This window comes from Hyaloscypha bicolor, assembly GCF_002865645.1.
Source record: "Hyaloscypha bicolor E unplaced genomic scaffold K444scaffold_87, whole genome shotgun sequence".
Classification (NCBI taxonomy): domain Eukaryota; kingdom Fungi; phylum Ascomycota; class Leotiomycetes; order Helotiales; family Hyaloscyphaceae; genus Hyaloscypha; species Hyaloscypha bicolor.
Genome location: NW_020194589.1, coordinates 1,305,241 through 1,323,855, shown reverse-complemented (window position 1 = coordinate 1,323,855; position 18,615 = coordinate 1,305,241). Strand labels below are relative to the sequence as shown.

Genomic DNA, 18,615 nt, shown 5'->3' with positions numbered 1-18,615 from the left:
AGTATTTTTCTGTCACAAGTGGAAAGTCCACTTTGTTGCAAAGGTTCTATTATGTACAATATATGATCCATGACAGTGATTATCTAACAATCTATCATCTCTTCAAAACATAGCTCGAATCTCGGCTCCTGTGGTGCCTCCATTATCTGGCACTCCTTGACTTTATGGTCTCCAAGGACGCCCATACAACATTTCATAAAATCGTCCCAGAACTCAAATCCCTCAGGCTCCACTTCGGAGCTATCAATCTGAGACCACTGCTCGCCAGAAACCTCTTCACACGAGTGCAAAATGGCGTTTGGCGTTCTGGTCTTGAAATTCAGATTCGTTACCGCCGTGGAAGAATTCTCTGCTTCGTCTGAAATCAAAGCCAGATATAGATCTGGGTCGAGAGCTGCGATTTCAAGGTCCAGGGGTTGCCCCAAAGTTGTTACATCTCGAATCAAGTCTTCTGGCAATATAATATCTGGTGTCAGGAGCTTTTCTTCACTGCTGTCCATCAATCTTGAATCGACATTGTACTCCAAGTCCCCGGGTGGTGATGGCCACTTTTCTGGCTCAAATTCATCAAAACGGTAAATTTGAGGTTTTGGGGATGTGGCATAGAGTGATATTTGAGATTCTGGTGATAGGGCCGTAAATGATAAAGACTCAGGGGAAGAGTTGGCCGATGGGGACAGTTGAGGCTCTGGTGATTCGGCCAAAAATGACACAGACTCGGTCGGAGATTCCAGACGCTGTCTCTTATAGCTGGGTTGTGATGAGTCCCAATGTTGAGCAAAGAATTCCACGTCCTCTTCCCTCTCACGCTTCGATGACCAGACATAGTCGTCGATAACTTCCTCCTCGCCCATGTCGTCTTTCCAATCATCACAGAAGATTGCAGTGAACCCTGATATTGTCTCTCCACTGTTAAGAAACCTCCGCCTCCTTGATCGCACATTTCTGGGACTGAAATGCCTGTTCCATTCATCGGAGAAGACTGCCGTCACGTGTGTTATTCGTTGGTTTTTGGCACGTGGCGGTTGCGGTAGCGGGCACGGCGAATACGATTGAGGCATGTCTGAGAGTTGTGCTGGATCTCTTCTGATGATTTGAGGGGTCCAAGATTGCAGCCACACTCCTGTCGCATAGTGCTTCATCTCATATACAATATCGCCTTGGCAAGATTGAGGCGAGTCGGGTATGCACCGGGTACGTACGATTTTCTTGAGACCCGCCCAGAACTTTTAACAACCAGCAATCTTGTTCTTTAGTTGCGAGACTTCGGTGCTCCAGCGGTAGAGCATTCTCATGGATTCAGAGTCATGTTGGCTGTCGTGTTTTCAGGATCTTTGCCTCTCGCGCAAAAATGGGTGTCGGGTATATGCCCCCTAAATGCAGTAAAGCGCTGGGCCATTTACCCGTTCGTACCCCGAGAGATTTGGCCACCACCAAAATTGGTGTTCCTCGCTAAACTCTATGGCACGGACCAGCTCGCGCAGCCAGCTTGAAGTATCTTCCATACAGATTTACTATGTAAAATACTTGGCAAGATCGCTCGGGTGGCCAAGTCGCTTTCAGGAACCCCCTTTTGGTAAAAGGGGGGAGCCACGAGCGGGTATGTGACTCGGATATGCCACCGATTTTAGCGAGCATCACAACCTATGGAAGGCCGCAAGGATCGCATGTGCCAGCGCGAGACGCAAAACTCGCATCCCACTTGCATGCCTCACCCTACCAAAAATCGCCCACCCCCACGTCCACTACGACGCCCCCATCTCTCTAAGCCTCTGCTACTTCTTAAAACCTTTACCCTCTCTCTTTAATTCTTATATATATAAATATAGGGGTAGGAGAGGGGGCGGGGAGGCGGGTGAAAGTGAAAACTGAGAAGTGGAAAACGAACTTTGAGATTCGAGAGCCGTGAGGAAAAGGAAGCGCTATAATTATAGGCTTTTATTACTCCTCTATAGGGCTGTGGTCGCTAAATTATGGGCTCTAGGTACTAAAAAATTAGCGCTTGACCTTTTCGCAGGGTGCGGCACAGATTTTGGCCAGGTCCGTTATGCAAGCGGGTTTTGCATTTCGAGCTGGCACATGTGATCCTTACGGCTTTCCGTAAACCCAGCTTTGATCTAACCCCGCTTCCGGGCTTCGGCCAACGTGGGGAGCCTTGCAGACATTGCCGCATGGGCCCGGGGTTCAAAACTGGCCCCAGAAGGAAATGGGTGGGAAAAGTGATTAGTACATTCTACCCCGCAACGAACGGGCGTCCCCGGCTTGTAGCCCGGGTTCGCGACGACGTGGGCTCGAGCTATTTAGAGTATGTGAGGATGTGAAAGCTCATACCCTTTCCGCCCCAGAGTCTTCCGCAAACCTCGTCTCCTCCTTCTCTCTTCTCCCTCCTTCTCTCTTCTCCCTCCTTCTCTCTTCTCCCTCCTTCTCTCTTCTCCCTCCTTCTCTCTTCTCCCTCAGCTGCCCGTTTCAGTCCTGGCAACTTAATCCTCAATCACCAATTTTCGAATTGAGCATCCACATCATGACAATCGCGATGGAGCCCCAATATCTTGACGCCTTGGTCGTCGGTGCTGGCTTTGGGGGTATTTATCAGCTTAAGAAGCTGCTTGATCAAGGCCTCAATGTCAAAGGCATTGATATGGCAGACGATGTCGGAGGCACTTGGCACTGGAATCGCTATCCAGGCGCCATGTCTGAGTAAGTCAATCTTTTAGCTGGGCGGCTTCCTATCTCCACAATAAACATTTCAGCTAATTTAAATAGCACCATGTCCTTCCTGTACAGGTATTCCTGGGACCATGAAGATCTCGTATCATACCCATGGAGCCACCACTATCTCCAAGGCCCAGAGATTCTAGCATATCTAAAGCACGTTGTTAAGAAGTACGATCTGCGAAAGCATTTCCAGTTCGAAACGGAACTTCTCGCTGCGCAATGGAACGAAGAAGAACTCCGATGGGTCGTCACGCTATCGACAAAGGAGGTCCTCAAAGTCAAGTATCTCGTCACAGCACTCGGCTTGCTCTCCAAAACCAATTTCCCAGCTTTTCCAGGCCTCGACAAGTTCGCAGGCGAGCTCTACCACACCGCCCGATGGCCTCAAAATGCGGACCTCAAAGGCAAGCGTGTAGGCGTTATCGGGAACGGCTCGACAGGCGTGCAGCTTATCACGGCACTTGCAAAAGCTGAAGAGGTCAAGCAATTACTCTCCTTTCAGCGCAACCCACAATATAGCGTCCCAGCCGGCAATGGTCCCGTCTCAACCCAGCACCGCAAACACTTGAACGAGACATACGATCAAGTCTGGGACCAAGCTAAAAATAGCCTGTTTGCCTATGGCTTTGATGAGGAGCTCAATCGACCCGCCACTAGTGTCAGTCCTGAGGAGCGGGAGCGTATCTTCGAGGAGGCGTGGCAGCAAGGCAATGGTTTTCGCTTCATGTTTTGGACATTTAGTGATATAACTGTCAATGAAGAAGCAAATATCGCGGCTTCTGACTTCATCAGGAACAAAATCCGCCAGACGGTCAAGGACCCAGAGAAGGCGAGAAAGCTCTGTCCGACGGAATGGTACGCTCGACGGCCGCTTTGCGATAGTGGATACTATGAGCAGTTCAACCGCGAGAACGTTGATATCGTGGATATTAAGACCAATCCCATTACTGAGCTTACTGCGACTGGCATCAAGACTGCAGACGGCAAGCTCTACGAGCTCGACGTCATTATCTGCGCAACTGGTTTTGACGCTGTTGACGGGAATTACACACGCATTGCCATACAAGGACGAAACGGCGGGACGCTGAAAGACCATTGGTCTAAGATGGGCCCGACATCGTACCTTGGTCTCTCAGTGCCTAATTTTCCCAACCTCTTTTTGATAACTGGTCCTAACGGCCCGTTCTCTAACCTCCCTCCTGCGATTGAGTGTCACGTCGAGATCATCACTGACCTGATCGCACGAGCCGAGAAAAATGAGCTTCCAAAGGCCGCCATTGGCACCAATGGCTACACAAATGGCTACATGAACGGCCACGCAAAAAGCCACACCCATGGCATTGTCGAGGCCCTCTCCGAGGCCGAGCAAGAATGGACGACGCGATGCGACGAACTGAGCTCGAAGAGTCTCTTCCGGCGTATTGACTCTTGGATCTTTGGAAAGAATGTGCCGGGGAAGAAGGGGACTACGATGTTTTTCTTTGCAGGGCTGGGCCCGTACAGGAGGATTGCGAAGGAGATTTTGGATGATGATTTGAGAGGTTTTAGGCGATTCTGAGGTAACAGTGGTTTGATTGATAAAATAAGACTGGTTTTTGTTTGCAAATGTTCATTTCGTGTCTCAAAGGAGGATACTCTGTAGCTATTTCACAGTATATATCAATGAGAAGTATTTCAACAGATCTCTGGGGGAAAAAATGAAAAAAATTTGAAGCAATCACAGATGCAGCATATAAGACACAACTTGAGACGCATCGAGGTAATGCTGTATTTATTGGTTCTGGCTTTTTGGACACAATCATACTTCAATGTCAAGCACCTGCAAAGCAGCAATGAAAGGAGGCAGTCCACCAGCCAGAGCCTTATGGACGGGATCTTTCAACGAGTAGTAGTCTCTATCAGCGACACTGTCGAATTCGGAGACAACCATATGGGTGTAGCCATTCTGTGGGACACCATTCTGTCAGCTCGATGCGCTGTGTACCACTGCAAGTGGCCATCTGGTTGATAACGTGAGGACACATACCTGCAGTCCTTCTGGGGAGTTATCCCGCCCAAGTCGGATGGACCTGATGTAATTTTTCTTGGTGTCTGGGTGGACGCATTTGGTCTTCAATGCTTTTAAAGAAGCTAGGATCTGCTGACATTAATGACTGGGTAGATGACGGGAGTGCGAGGAGGGGGCCGCACTTCCTCAATTTTGCCAGTGTCAACTTCCGGCTTAAACTTGAGTTGGACGACATGGATAACTTCTCCCATTTCGGCGACTGTGGAATGTAACTACACTTAATTAGTAGGAGAGTAGCTTGGTGAAGGGAGACGAGCTGAACCTACCTGATGATAAGGTCTTAAAACAACGTACTTCTCCGAAGATTCGCCGGTACACGGGTATATGGTTACGGATATATCCCTCTACTCACAAGTATCCGCCCTATTAGTGCAGGTGCCGATGGGCAGAGAGTGCATCTGAGAATGACATGTGACTTGGACAGTTCTTTTTCCGCGCAGTCCAAAGTATACCTCGGAGTTCTTGGCTGCAAATTGGATATCTGCTCTCCAGGCCATGGTTTTGGAGAGTATGGGTCATACAGGAAGTGTTGCATGGCAACTGCGTGCTAGTGGTCACGTGCAGGCTCACGTGACTACACTCCTGTATTTAAGCTTTGGCCACTCGTGCCACACCTCTCTTTTCTCTTTATCTATCTATATATTATTATTACAATACAACAACAACGTTTTATTATAACAGGAAGTCGTTGTGGCTCATTTAGTATAACTTTTTAATAGTACCAAAACCTTTCTATAAACTACTTTCTTATTAGTACTAGACAGAATTGTATTATATGATTTATAATCTATTATAGCCGGCTTTAAATATGTATTAGTAGTATTCAAAAATATCTTGCTTATATAATATAAGAATAGTAATATATATAGATTATTCTTTAAGCTTCTTTCTATAATAAGAGATTTTAGTAATATAGATTAAAGAAATAAAATCTATGCTTTAATAGAAATCTTTAATTCTAATAATATACCCTGCAAATTAATAAACTATATAATTCCGGCCTCAGATTTATTTTTATAATTTATAAAATAAGAGCTCTTCTTTAAATCCCTTATTTATCTTTTAGTAACTTACTCTATAAATAATAATAATTAAATGAATTACTAACTTGGGTCCCGAATTAGTTCCGCGCTATAAATTATATTCTAATAAAAGCATTTGAGATTATAATTAGAGCAGGAGGCTTAAATTCTCTATTATTAAGCTTCTCTCTTACTAATAATTATCTTATTATTAAAAAAATACAAATTTCTCGAATGAGCCATATTAGAATAATAATATATAGCAAGCTAATTATAGTTATTACTTGGTATAAAAGCTTGATATTTATAGTATTTAATAAAGCAGAATTGAAATTAAATAGAATAAAGTAAAAACTAGCTATAAAACTAGTATAGAATATTATTTAGTAAAGTTTTCGAAACGAGCCAAGTTCTATAAAAAAAGATAAATGGTTTTATTAAACTTTATCTATTACTTAATAGCCGTCTCAAGCTATAAAGTAAAGGAAAAATATAGTTAATAAGGATAAGAGCAATATATAGAATATAATCTTATTTATAGATAGCTATCTAGTACTATTCTCGGCATACAAGTATTTCTGCTATAATAATGCCAGGAAGTTCGCTTGGATGCCAAGAAGAGCAAAGACTGGCGACTTGTTTTGCATCTTCCGTAAAGCTATAGTACCATATCTTTTAAAGTCGGTTCAGGATGGGCAAAGCGAGTTGATTGGACCGTATTTTCTGAAGGGTTATATGGATGGTGAGGTTTTCGAAAGGGGCGATTTTATAACCAAGGAGTTTGTTATTATTTGAGTTCGAAATGAGACTATTATTCACTTGAGCAGAGGGTGGATTCTTAAGACAAGTAGATAATTATAAATCACTATGTGGGATAATAGCCAACTCATGATAAATTGTGATATGACAAGACGAGACGGTGAAACAGGGTGTGAAATGAAGCTACCGGCGAGTAGCAGTCGACCAGCCTCTTATATTCTAGTCTTCCTTAATAACGTCGGCAGCACTCGCTATATCCGAGGCTTTTTTCGCTTAGAGCATATCTTCAAGGACATACCACATTGAACGGTACAGTCAGCTTGCAGGCTAGCAATACTCAAGTAGGCAACGATCCAAAACAAATCAACAAGCATAGTACACATGTTTAGGAAGTTTACGGCTATACTTCTGTCGCGTTAATTACGGTCCCATCGGCACTTCGAATACACACAGACATACAGAACCAGAGAAGGGCTAGGCATGGCCTGACAAGTATTCGCATGGGCAGAACAGCTCTTTCAATCATTTGAGGATGCATTTCAAGCACACAGAAGTCGAGGAGGGCCAGGAAAGGTCTGACAAGTCACAGATACAGGACAGTCATTAGAGCTATTAGTAGAGGTGCAACTGCGTCGAAGCAGAAGGGGAAGCAGTCTGGCGGGACAGCTTGCTGAGAGCGAGAAGTGGGGGCACCTGTACTTATAGATGTACGCTGCATAGCTGCCACTAGGGCGGCTGGGACAGCCTACGAATCAATCAATCAATCAATCAATCAACCTGGATTGTCCATCCTAGACGCCTACCTGTCCTAGGACAAATGGGCTAGGACAGGTCCAAGTTTGGGACTGCTGACCCAGCACCCTCGCCACCCTAGGCTCCCTCTGGCCACAGGGGAAGTGTGCTACCTAAGGAGAGTAAATCAGGGGAGGAAAGGTAGAACACGAAGAAGAACCACTTCGGGTAAATTCGATTGTCATAGCTACCACACATGAACCATTGCAACAGTGTCTAGTAGACTACTCTTAGGCTCCATCCCACAGCTAGCACCCGAGCTGCGATAAAGCAGCAAACGGAAACTACATAGGAAAGGCTTGAGAAAAGGATCAAACCCAACCATTCCTTGGAACTTTGGTTCCCTAGGATTGCTCCGCCAATGGGTATGCCGGTTAGAGTCCCAAATCCCGCCACTAACATAGCTCCAGATAAATAACGGCCATAATCCCGAGAGTCGCAAAGCTGACCAATGCATACTGGCGTCAGGCTGACGTTACCTCCGCTCACGAAGCCAAGTATAATAGCGAAGGAGATCAGCATTGGTTCTGAGTTTCCGTTTGGTAGCCACAATGCTAATACAGCGACGGCACAGCCTCCGACGGTTATGATCATCGTGTTGAAGCGACCCAGGCGATCTGATACAAGACCGGGAATAACTCTACCCACTACACTGCCTGCGTTGAGTAGAGCAGGAAGCACATAGGCCTGCGTGGCGTTGTGCCCGCGCGTCGACGCGTATGAGACTATATACGTAAGTGGGATTAATACCCCATACTCCATGAAAAAGATGCCACAGCAACACAGCGCGAACTTTGAGTCCAGGAAAACACTTATGTCTGGCCATACAGACGTAAACTTTTCACTCCTTGGTAGGCGGGTGCGGATCAGTAAGTTAGGAGGCAACCCAAGTAGAAGCAGAATGAACCCTAGGATCCGCATACTCCAAGCAAAGCCGTATCTGTCCAGCGTAACTCTCAGCATCAATGGGAAGATGATGCCTCCAATGCCTCCAGCAGAGGTTGCAATACCGACCGCAAGGCCACGACGCTTGCAAAACCAATGACCAACAGCAGCAATCGATGGCGTACTCATGAGAGAACCCCCCATGCCACTAAGGACTGCAAAGGTGAGGAATATCTGGTAATACTCTTTCTGCCAAATCAGTTTTTATCAGTCTCTTTATGGAGTGTACATGTTCATTACCGGAGCAAAAGCTTAATATAAACGGGCTCACAACTGCTAAAATGCTAGCTGTAAGAATCAAAATTCGGTGTCCATGGTGGTCAAAGACGGGGCCCACTAAGAGGCCAATGAAGTAGATTAAGAACAAGTAAACGGAGAATATCCAAGCCAGACGAGATGGGCTCTCTCCTTTGAGTTGATGTTCTGTGAAGTATGACTCGAAGACAGCGGATGTGTTGATAATTCCAAAGACAGAAAAACTAACACAGCAGGATCCAAAAACAACGCCCCATGCCCTTGGGCCTCCTTCAGGGTAGCCTAGGGCTCCGTCTTGTTGTTCTCTTTGCGATTCGTGGGAGACTGTCGTCGACATTTCAACGGCCTTAGACAAGTCGATAGATATTTTGCTATTTTCACTGCGGTTTTGTGTGCTCGTGTTTTTGGTTGCACCAACATGCCACCGAAAATTCTATCCCCTTGCTTAGGTAAGGAGCTTGGGCCCGCTGCCCACCCCTGTGACCTCCCAATCCTTGCCCTTGTCACCGCAAATTGCAAGCGCCTGGCGTAGGATGTCGCACTGTGGGTGTCAGCACCACATCCGTAGGGCCAGGGACCTAAAGACCCCCGTACTGTGATGTACTCTTGGGTTCTCTCGGAAAGGGTTCAATTGCCCTATACAGTAGAGAACCTAGGAGTACATAACAAAGTGGCAGTAGCCAGGCCTCTATGTCAATTGATTCATTATCCCTGCATTTTGTTTTCTAATGGTGTATGGACCACACCATCAACTACAAATGCACCAACCGAAGATGAAGCGATCAGCTTGGACCTGTGGCTTGCGCTACAGCGATATTAGGACGGAGGACGCGGCCATAGAAGGGTTCACCAGCCAACCGCCCAAATCACTCAACCGCCCAAAAACTAGTTTTACTATAACCACACTATCCCTTCGTCCGGTGAGACATTACTAGCGTGGGCAGGGGGGGGGGGTCCCGCACTAAACAGGGGAGGCTCGCCTGGCTGGCGGGGCATAATTTAATGTCCTTTGCATACAAATTTATTAGTAAGCTACATCGCGTGGATGAAATCGCATCCAAGAATGCCCTTTTAGTACGCGCTTATACATGCAATGGACCCTTCTTCTAGCCCATCTCCACAGCCCAAAGGGCCAAAAAACACCTAATCCCTTGCGAATATACTTTCTAAACTTGGACCAATCACGAACGTCGCTTTTGAGCCCTTTTAACCCGAACCTGAATAGTCCGTACGAGCGATTTTACCTCCTACCTTCCCTCCAAAAGCATACCTATTCGATTACTTTAGCCTATTCTTTACCCGCAAGCTTTTCCAGATCATTACTACGAATACCAATTAATATGCGAATATATAAAGGCTATATATAAAGGAGGAAAGGGTACGAGAATAGACAGATTTGTTACTAGAGGAATTATATATATTTCTCGGTGCAATTATATATATAGGAGTATATAATAAGCCTCAAGTTAAGATATACTAGAATTCAGACTTTAATAAAGGTCCTCTATACTTAATTACAAACCATATATTACTCTGCTACTTTGAGCAAATCAAGCGGTATTACCATATCTCATACCCTGAAAATAATATACAAAATAGGTATTACTTACCAAATAATAAGTTTTAGTAGTATAAGCTTAAACCTCTTGCTTCCTCTATATAAGCTTCCAGTTAGCTTTTATACTCTCCTTCTTCTAATATTAGTATTAACGAACTTATAGTATAGTACTTTAGCAGATATATTTCCCCCATTTTTACCCCGCTACCCCGCTAATTATTTTAGATCCTCATATATATATAAGATACCCAAAAAGCTAATTAAACAAGGATATAAGATCTATAGACTTGCGAATTACGGATATATATATAATTAGACTTAGAGCTTGCGAGAGAAGGGGCTCCAAAAAATGACTCTCTATCTAACCCTTATAAATACCGGTTCTCTCGTATGAAATCTGGCACTTTCCCTCCCATGCTACTACCTTATAATATACCTTAATAATTAATTTACTTCTATACCCTTATTTTCAGAGCTACGAGCCTGTAAATTTGGTATAGTGGGTACCACTCGCTTATATAAGCTATTTCCACCGGAATTATTAGTAATTAAAAATCGGTTTGCCACAAAGCTAGAATAGAATACCTTGCTTATAGTAGTAGTTCAGGATATCCTTTGCTTAGCTTGGCAAGATAATAGTATTGTCTTAGCTTTAAGCAATATCCATACCATAAATAAAGCAGAGAACTAGCGAGTAAAGAAGAGAAGACATCCTGCAAAGACGTCTATAAATGAGCAAATTATACGGGAGGTTTTTGGCGAAATGCTAATAAAGGAGCTTCAGATTCCTAGCTTTATTAATAATTATAATTAATATATGGGAGGGGTAGACCTTGCAAACTAATTCAGGGAAGTATACGAGAGTCACAAGCCTACCCTTAGGAATTAGTAGCCCTTGTTTTACTGGCTAATCGAAATAGCTTATATAAATAGCTATAGGCTTTATTAATTAAGTATAATAGAGAAACGCCCTCTTACGTACTTGCAATTTCGAACCGAGCTTTATTATAAGCTTTTAAGGTATTCTGAGAAGGCAAAGCTAAGGAGCTTATAAGTAGGGCTAGGGGGCAAGAGGGTATTTAATTCAGATCTTCGTCACTTATACTACTGGGAAAAGCGTCCCAAACAAGGTACTTACACATGATATTCATACTAATTAAAGTACGAAAAGATCCTAAAGAAAGGGATAAAGGGTATAGTAAAGAGATCAAGTAGGGGATATAAATTTTGTAATATACCAATATATAAAGAGGGGGACTACTGGGTATAATATCATTCAAATGAGGTAGCTTACTAATAAATTTGTATGCAAAGGTATATAAAATTATGCCCCGCCAGCCAGGCGAGCCTCCCCTGTTTAGTGCGGGACCCCCCCCCTGCCCACGCTAGTAATGTCTCACCGGACGAAGGGATAACCACATTCCAAAATGAAGAAAATAAGTTAATATTCGCGATCTACGACCTCACTTTAGTCATTCCACAGAGTTTCAGAATCTTCTGAGCCCTTTCAAAATTTTCCAAAATCTTGCTTGGGCGGTTGAGTGATTTGGGCGGTTGACTGGTGATCCCTTCTAAGTCTTGCAACTGGCAGGGGTGGGCGCCAAGCCTAAGAACGCCACATAGCTCTGGCATAGCAACGGTGCTTAGGGCCTCAGTTGCCTGAAGGAACATTGCTATTAGTAATGTTTACAGGGCTTGAGTGCTGTTATTTAAGCATGACAAGCCTGTAAGGCCCTGTAATTATGGCGGCCTCTGGTTGCCATGCAACGCCCTTGTAATTTAAGCGAGTGTGGCGTCAAACCCTGACAGTTGCAAGACCTTTGGCCGCATCCTCCGTAACGAGCCTGTGGACACAAGTCTGTGTTTTTAGGGCACTTCTGTAAGAAATGAACCCCATAACTATTCTGGGCGCTTCTATTTTATCTTTATCATTAGGTTTAAAGGCATTCTAAACTCGATCTATCCTTTTTTATTATATACGCTTGAATTATACGAGGTTTTAATCTGTAGTTGTGAAGAAACTGTGAAATGAAGTGGGCGACTTTGGTTTTGTGATACCTGAAAACATCGCTAAAAACACAGATTTGTGTCCGCAGGCTCGTAACAATCGTCTAAATCGCATTTTAAGCAAGTTGCGAAAACCCTCGCAATAGAAACATTCAAAGCACTACCTTTAATTACAATTCCGCAAATTACTTAATAACCATAACTCCAATTAGGAAGAAAAGTTATATAATTAATGGGAATATCTAGTTCTACTATTTATTAACTAGTATACTTATATAGATGCTTTATTATCTAATTTGATTAGCCTCTTATTTTATTTCTTTAGGCAAATAATTCTGGGTTGAAAATATTATATAAGTAAAATAAGGAATTTTGTAGGAATTAATAAAGGCATATTAATATGCTATATATAATTTCAAGAAATCAATTTAGGCTAGAAGTACTTTAATAATATAACTAATAATTAAAAGCTAGTAAATACTAGAATTTTTCTTCTTTTATTTAAAGAATTATAAGTTATATATAATATATTTAAAGATATTAATTCGATTCTTATTATTAACTATTAATATCTCGAAGAATTTATATTATAAGTACGGTATTCAGGGCTTGGAAAGCAAGGTAGAAGGTCCCTTACGAAGACGATTCAAAGCTAAGGAAAGGAAAACTAGAATATAGGAGGCTGCGAGGGAGTATATGCACCCTATAGTACGCTAGTCCCGAAGGGGCTTAGCCTTCTAAATATCTCTAGTACATTCCAAGCATACTTCCCTAGCGAGGCGGCCGCGTCACGTGCGTCTAGGAGGCATCTGGGAATCGTGACATCTAGTAATTAAAAACTTCTTTTAAATAATAGCTATTAAGTTTTTATTTATTTAAAAAATATAATAACTTATTCTAGTAATTAAATCTAATATATTTAAAAAGCCTATTTATATATTCGAATAATATAAAAGAATTTTTAAGGCTTTAATTTAATAAAATAAATAATACTTTTTATTTGAGATCTTTACTTCTTTTATTAAAAGATTTAAAGGCTATTTAAGCCCTTATAAAAAATAAAAACAGAAAAATACTTATAGTAATTTATTAATTACTTTATTTTAAAACCTATAATTACTAATTCCTATATTAGAAAGCTCGATTTATATCTTATAAATAAGTAATTAAATATTATATAATAATATTTAATGAAAAAATATAAAAAGCTATATAAGTAGCTTAAAAAAAGAATTAAACTAAAGAAATTATACTATTAGTGTCACAGTGTGTATCACGTATGCGGTTAGTCACGTGATGCGTACTGTGCTCTCATATAGTAAAATAGCTAATAAGGCTTCCAATCTTATTAATATACCTTTTGGTCTAATTACCCATGCAGTAAAGCTATTTCCCTGCATGTGCATCCATTAGTCTAAGCGACTCGTAATAATTAGAGAATTTTAAATATTAATAATATATATAATATAATTTTCTGGCTTTAGGCTTATAAAACTATTTAAGGCTAAAGCTAGGCTTTTTTAAAACCAAATATATTACTAGAAATATTTAAACCCGCTTTTTTTAATTTTTTTTAATAGTTTTATTAGCTTAATATAAAATACTAGAAAATAATAATTTTAGAGCCTTTAATTAAAATTAAATAAACTATATATATATTTCTTTTTACTAGCTATTTCTTTTATTAAAAGTATTAAAAGCCTCTAGAAAATATATTATATAAATATAAGTACTAGAAAGCTTAATTTAGTTTATTTAATAGCTTTCTTTTATTTAGCTAGATTTAGAGGCCTTTTTAGAGCTTCTTTTAATTAGATAATTATTTATTTAAATTATTATTTCTTATTTTTTATAATATATAATAAAGCTTATATAATAGTTAATTTTAATTATAATAATCTTTTATATTTATTTATTAGCTTTAATAAACTAATATTTTATATTAATTCTAATAAAATTATATTTCTATTTAAAATTAAGTAATTTATTAAATAATATAATCTTATATTAAAACTTTTATTTAATTTTATTATAAAGTAAATTACTTAAATTAAATAATATATTTATTTAAAAGAAAATATAAGCTAATATTAAAGGTTTTATAAATATAATTATATAAAGTAATTACTTTTAAATTTCAAATAATAATAAAAAGATTATAAGCCAAATATATTTTATTATTTATATTTTTATATATATTAATAATTATTAAATTAAATAAAACAAAAAATTATAAATTAGGTTTTTATATTATAATTAAAGCTGATTTATAAGCTAATTATTTAATATACTAGATTATATATTAATATTTACTTAAATTAAGTTCTTTATTTATTTAGAAAAGTTTTTTACTAGTATTATTATTATTATTATTATTATTATTATTATTATTATTATTATTATTATTATTATTATTATTATTATTATTATTATTATTATTATTATTATTATTATTATTATTATTATTATTATTTTATTATTATTATTATTAATTATTATTATTTATTATTATTATTTTATTATTATTATATTATTATTTATTATTATTATTATTATTATTATTATTATTATTATTATTATTATTATTATTATTATTATTATTATTATTATTATTATTATTATTATTATTATTATAAGCTATATTTTAATATTAATTATTTTAATTTTAAATTCTTTAAAAATTAATTAAAAACTAAATATAAAAGTTAAAGTTATAATTAAATTATTTAGTTATATAAGATTTATAATAAGTAATTAAATATTGGTTTATTAATAATATATAATTCCTAAATTTACTAAGCCTAATAGGATCTAGTTTACTAATTAAATTAATTATAGAATATAAGATTATATAACTATATTTCCTATTCTATATCCCGTTATTTATATTTTATTACTTATATCCTCTTGCCTTTAAGTTCTCTAATATATATATAACTCTTAAAGTAATAGCTATACTAATATTAAAGAAGTTTATAATTTATAAATATAAGTTATTTATTACTTTTTATAGTTTTATATAGCTTTTCTATTATAATTTTATATAAATACTATTATTTTATTATTTTATAAAGCTATAGTTCTTTCTTTTTACTTATTTATATAAGATTTTTCTTAATATAAATAATAAACTAATATAAACTATATGAATTTTATTAATAATTTCAAATTTCTAAAATATTTCTTTCAAGTAATTAATAAAGAACTTTTCTATTATAATAGTAAAGAGGGATATATAGGGATACTAAATATATATACTAAGAACTTGAGTACTCGGGATACTATCTTGGTAAGAAGGAGGGAAGGAGAGAAGGAGAGAGCTATATATATAGGGGTAGTGGATAGCCGAGAGCACCTGACCAGCCACGTGACTCGTCACCTGATTCCCTACTACAATAGCTATAATAAGCTAGTATTTCTTATATTTATTAGATTTACTATTATAGTACTATATAGTTTATTTACCTAATTTCACTTTTCTATAACTTGATATATTAGAAATACTCAAATTAGTAATATATATATGACTTCTTTAAGGTATTTGAAATCAGAGTACTTTTCCTTTATTCCCTAGCTATCTTATTTATGAATACCCCGAATTTATGAATAGAATGGAACACACGCGGGTTTCAAGTTACTGTCAAACATCAAAATGCGCCTCAAGGGTTTGAATCTACTCCTTACTGAGCAGTTTGGAGAATCTTCTAAGTAGCTTGGAGAGCATGGTCACAAGGCTATTTTCGAAGGCACTGGGGTGGAGTACGGAGGAGACAAGCATGTTTTTGGTGGATGTGAGGAAGGAGATTAAAAATCGGAATATTCATGCTTGGTGGCCGTTGTAGCCTGGGATGGTAAACTTTACACTTTACAAACTTTACGTAAAGTAGTCGTACTTTACATTACAAAACATAGTAAATCTCGTGTAAAGTAGGCATAAATAGGGTATAATTCATGCATAAAGGAGAGTATAATTCAGGACACGTGGTCCCAATAGTTATCCCCAAAGGCCTGAAACTCCAGGTCATCGTATTAATTTGGGAGGCCCTGAAAATCGCTACTAATCCCCCACTGAATCTCTTGCAAGCCCTAAAGTGTGCCCCGAATTGTGCCCTGAACCTCTGAAATAGCCTTAAATATCGACCCGTATTCGCATACTAAAATTTTTATCGAAGGCTCCATGGATCTCTACCTTCTCTCGAGCGCTCTGCTAATTATTGGCTAGCATATTAGCTTGTTGAATGGCGATTGATCCCCTGGTGGTGAGAGTGTTGATAATAGAGAGTTTCTCAGCTGCGAAGATTCAAACTTACTGCCGAAGCACACCGCCTCCAAATTAGGTATAGTATATTCCGTATCGGGCTAGTACATCACATGAATGTAAAGTAACGTGTAAAGTACTTAGGGGCTGTAATTACATACTTTACGTAACGTGCTCGGGCTGTAATGTAAAGTACCACCCCTAGTTGTAGGTAACATTGTTTGGCTTGATTTGGTATTTCGGCAAAATTCTCGGCGGTTGGCCTTTTCTTCGGACCGGGAGGATCGGATAAGAGTAATCGTTCGGCGTTTCCCACCTACAATTCGCCTAGCACGCCTTGTAGGTGAGGGATAGCGATACGCAACGAACAGCGATACGCAAATCGCTCCAAAATTTGTATGGGCAAATGGGGCAGATTTGCATCACAATAACGCCTTAATCTTTTAGACTTAAAATTTACTAAGCTAAAGGGCCTACACCTTGGGATCAATTCCCAATACTTAGACACTATTTTATTACGCTGCGTTGTGAGAATTCAAAGGGAGAAAAGGAGAGATTCCCACCAAAATCTCAGATTTGCGTATCGCTGTTCGTTGCGTATCGCTATCCCTCACCTACAAGGCGTACTAAGCGAGTTGGAGGTGAGAACCACCGAACGATTAAAAGGGGGGCAGAGGCGATAGAAATGTGGGCTGGGCCATGTGGGGATAGAGGGGCACTCGGCTATATGATCCACCTTATGACGCCATTTACCATAACGCATTTCTTTTGACTTTTCTTTCTAGACAAGACTACAATGTTGCAAGACACAAAGGCAAGAGCTTACCAATACTACCCCACGTCACTTGACAATTTTCATAGTGGTTTTTCAATGACGAGTATTTCGCAGGTCCATCGAGCTTTCTGTAGAGTATCTCCAACCCTTGACATCCATTGTGGTTTGCCATCACAATCACATTTCAAAACTTGAATTCTGCGTTGTTTCCACTTCGCCATTCACCTCTTTTCCCAACACAATGGCCCCCAAAAGCTCGGTCTTCCTGCTCGGTCCTGGCTTCATTGGCCTCGAAATCCTGAGCGAGCTCCTTAAACAGGGCTATTCTGTCACCACACTCGTTCGTCGAGATGAGGCGCGCACAAGCCTCGAGCAGATGGGTTCCAAGACTGTTAAAGGTTCCCTCGACGACCACGATGTTATCCGCTATGCAGCTGCAAATAATGACATCACGATTCACACCGCAACAGCTGATCACAAGCCATCAGCTATTGCCATTCTTGATGGCATTGCAGAACGCGCCAAGAGCGGGAAGAGTTCAATCTACATTCACACCAGCGGGTGCAGTGCCATAACAGATAAATCAGAGGGGAAGTATGTTAGTGACAAGATATATGAGGACGACAAGCCCGAGACGATCGATAGCATAGCCGATGACGCTCCTCATCGCCAGATTGACCTGGCTATATTGGGGCATCGCAAACAACTCGGTGCCAAAGCGAAGGTGTCGATTGTTCTTCCTCCCGTCATCTATGGCCTGGGCAAAGAGAATCGCCTCTCCATCCAGATTCCGACCATGGCGCGTTTTGCGCTTAAGCAGGCTTCGCCGGCTTCTGCGGAGGAGGAAAAGCCGTCTGGGGCCAGGTTCACGTCTCCGATTTAGCAAAGGGCTACATGACGATCTTGCACTACATGGAATCTTCATCCGGCGACGAAGTGCTCAAGAACCCCTACTTCTTCATCGAGAACGGCGATGAGCACTCTTGGGAGAAGATGGCTGCGGAGATTGGTACGGCGCTGCACAATGCTGGCAAGCTTCAGGATCCGAAGCCGAGGGAAATTCCCAGTGGGATGTTTGGCGATCTTTTCCAGGAGTGGTCTGTCGCGGTCATTGGGGAGAATGCGAGGAACCGCGTCAATAGGTTACGTGCTCTGGGCTGGAAACCTCAAGGGAAGTCGACATTTGACTCGTTTGTGGAGGATGAGTTGCCTGTTCTACTGGCTGAGAAGGGTGAATATCAAGGTTATGCGGCACCTGTTGCTTCGTGATGTCCCGGTGACTTTGACAAATTCGGTAGCAATCAAGAATAATGATGCACAACGCAGTTACACAACATCTATCTTTTCGTGAGGCAGTTCATGGTTCATTTGGTGTGGCGAGCTCAATCGCAGGCATCCATGGGACTCTCCCACCCCACGATCGACATTCACATTGAAATCACAACAGAACACTCTGCCTGC

At 40.1% G+C, this 18,615-nt stretch overlaps 5 protein-coding genes across 5 annotated transcripts; 2 read left to right on the top strand and 3 right to left on the bottom strand.

Annotated features, from left to right (window-relative positions):
• Position 1: 1 nt before the first annotated feature.
• K444DRAFT_415887 (uncharacterized protein) lies at positions 2 to 1,388 on the bottom strand. The gene has a single exon (XM_024872662.1). It carries the CDS (start codon positions 1,140 to 1,142, stop codon positions 84 to 86), a length of 1,059 nt encoding a protein of 352 aa, XP_024735662.1. The 5' UTR covers positions 1,143 to 1,388; the 3' UTR covers positions 2 to 83.
• Positions 1,389 to 2,341: 953 nt separating this feature from the next.
• On the top strand, positions 2,342 to 4,403 carry K444DRAFT_664014 (FAD/NAD(P)-binding domain-containing protein). Its single transcript, XM_024886913.1, has 2 exons — positions 2,342 to 2,697; positions 2,764 to 4,403. Exons 1-2 carry the CDS (start codon positions 2,522 to 2,524, stop codon positions 4,271 to 4,273), a joined length of 1,686 nt encoding a protein of 561 aa, XP_024735661.1. The 5' UTR covers positions 2,342 to 2,521; the 3' UTR covers positions 4,274 to 4,403.
• Positions 4,404 to 4,513: 110 nt separating this feature from the next.
• Positions 4,514 to 4,974, bottom strand: K444DRAFT_530869 (uncharacterized protein; the record flags this gene model as incomplete). Its single annotated transcript, XM_024874929.1, has 3 exons — positions 4,514 to 4,660; positions 4,736 to 4,852; positions 4,906 to 4,974. 3 exons carry the CDS (start codon positions 4,972 to 4,974, stop codon positions 4,514 to 4,516), a joined length of 333 nt encoding a protein of 110 aa, XP_024735660.1.
• Positions 4,975 to 7,521: 2,547 nt separating this feature from the next.
• Positions 7,522 to 8,944, bottom strand: K444DRAFT_562674 (MFS general substrate transporter). The gene is made up of 2 exons (XM_024876995.1): positions 8,542 to 8,944; positions 7,522 to 8,486 (listed from the first exon to the last, which is right to left on the bottom strand). Exons 1-2 carry the CDS (start codon positions 8,891 to 8,893, stop codon positions 7,573 to 7,575), a joined length of 1,266 nt encoding a protein of 421 aa, XP_024735659.1. The 5' UTR covers positions 8,894 to 8,944; the 3' UTR covers positions 7,522 to 7,572.
• Positions 8,945 to 17,339: 8,395 nt separating this feature from the next.
• Positions 17,340 to 18,477, top strand: K444DRAFT_653117 (NAD(P)-binding protein). The gene is made up of 2 exons (XM_024885856.1): positions 17,340 to 17,864; positions 17,975 to 18,477. The coding sequence occupies exons 1-2, from the start codon at positions 17,396 to 17,398 to the stop codon at positions 18,421 to 18,423; spliced, it is 918 nt and encodes a 305-aa protein (XP_024735658.1). The 5' UTR covers positions 17,340 to 17,395; the 3' UTR covers positions 18,424 to 18,477.
• The last annotated feature ends 138 nt before the right edge of the window (positions 18,478 to 18,615 follow it).

Coding starts and splice junctions, on each gene's coding strand:
- K444DRAFT_415887 (XM_024872662.1), bottom strand. CDS start 1,142: ATGAAGCACTATGCGACAGGAGTGTGGCTGCAATCTTGGACCCCTCAA.
- K444DRAFT_664014 (XM_024886913.1), top strand. CDS start 2,522: ATGACAATCGCGATGGAGCCCCAATATCTTGACGCCTTGGTCGTCGGT. Junction 2,698..2,763: donor TATCCAGGCGCCATGTCTGA/GTAAGTCAATCT, acceptor TAATTTAAATAG/CACCATGTCCTTCCTGTACA.
- K444DRAFT_562674 (XM_024876995.1), bottom strand. CDS start 8,893: ATGTCGACGACAGTCTCCCACGAATCGCAAAGAGAACAACAAGACGGA. Junction 8,487..8,541: donor TATATTAAGCTTTTGCTCCG/GTAATGAACATG, acceptor TTTGGCAGAAAG/AGTATTACCAGATATTCCTC.
- K444DRAFT_653117 (XM_024885856.1), top strand. CDS start 17,396: ATGGCCCCCAAAAGCTCGGTCTTCCTGCTCGGTCCTGGCTTCATTGGC. Junction 17,865..17,974: donor GGGGCATCGCAAACAACTCG/GTGCCAAAGCGA, acceptor GCGCTTAAGCAG/GCTTCGCCGGCTTCTGCGGA.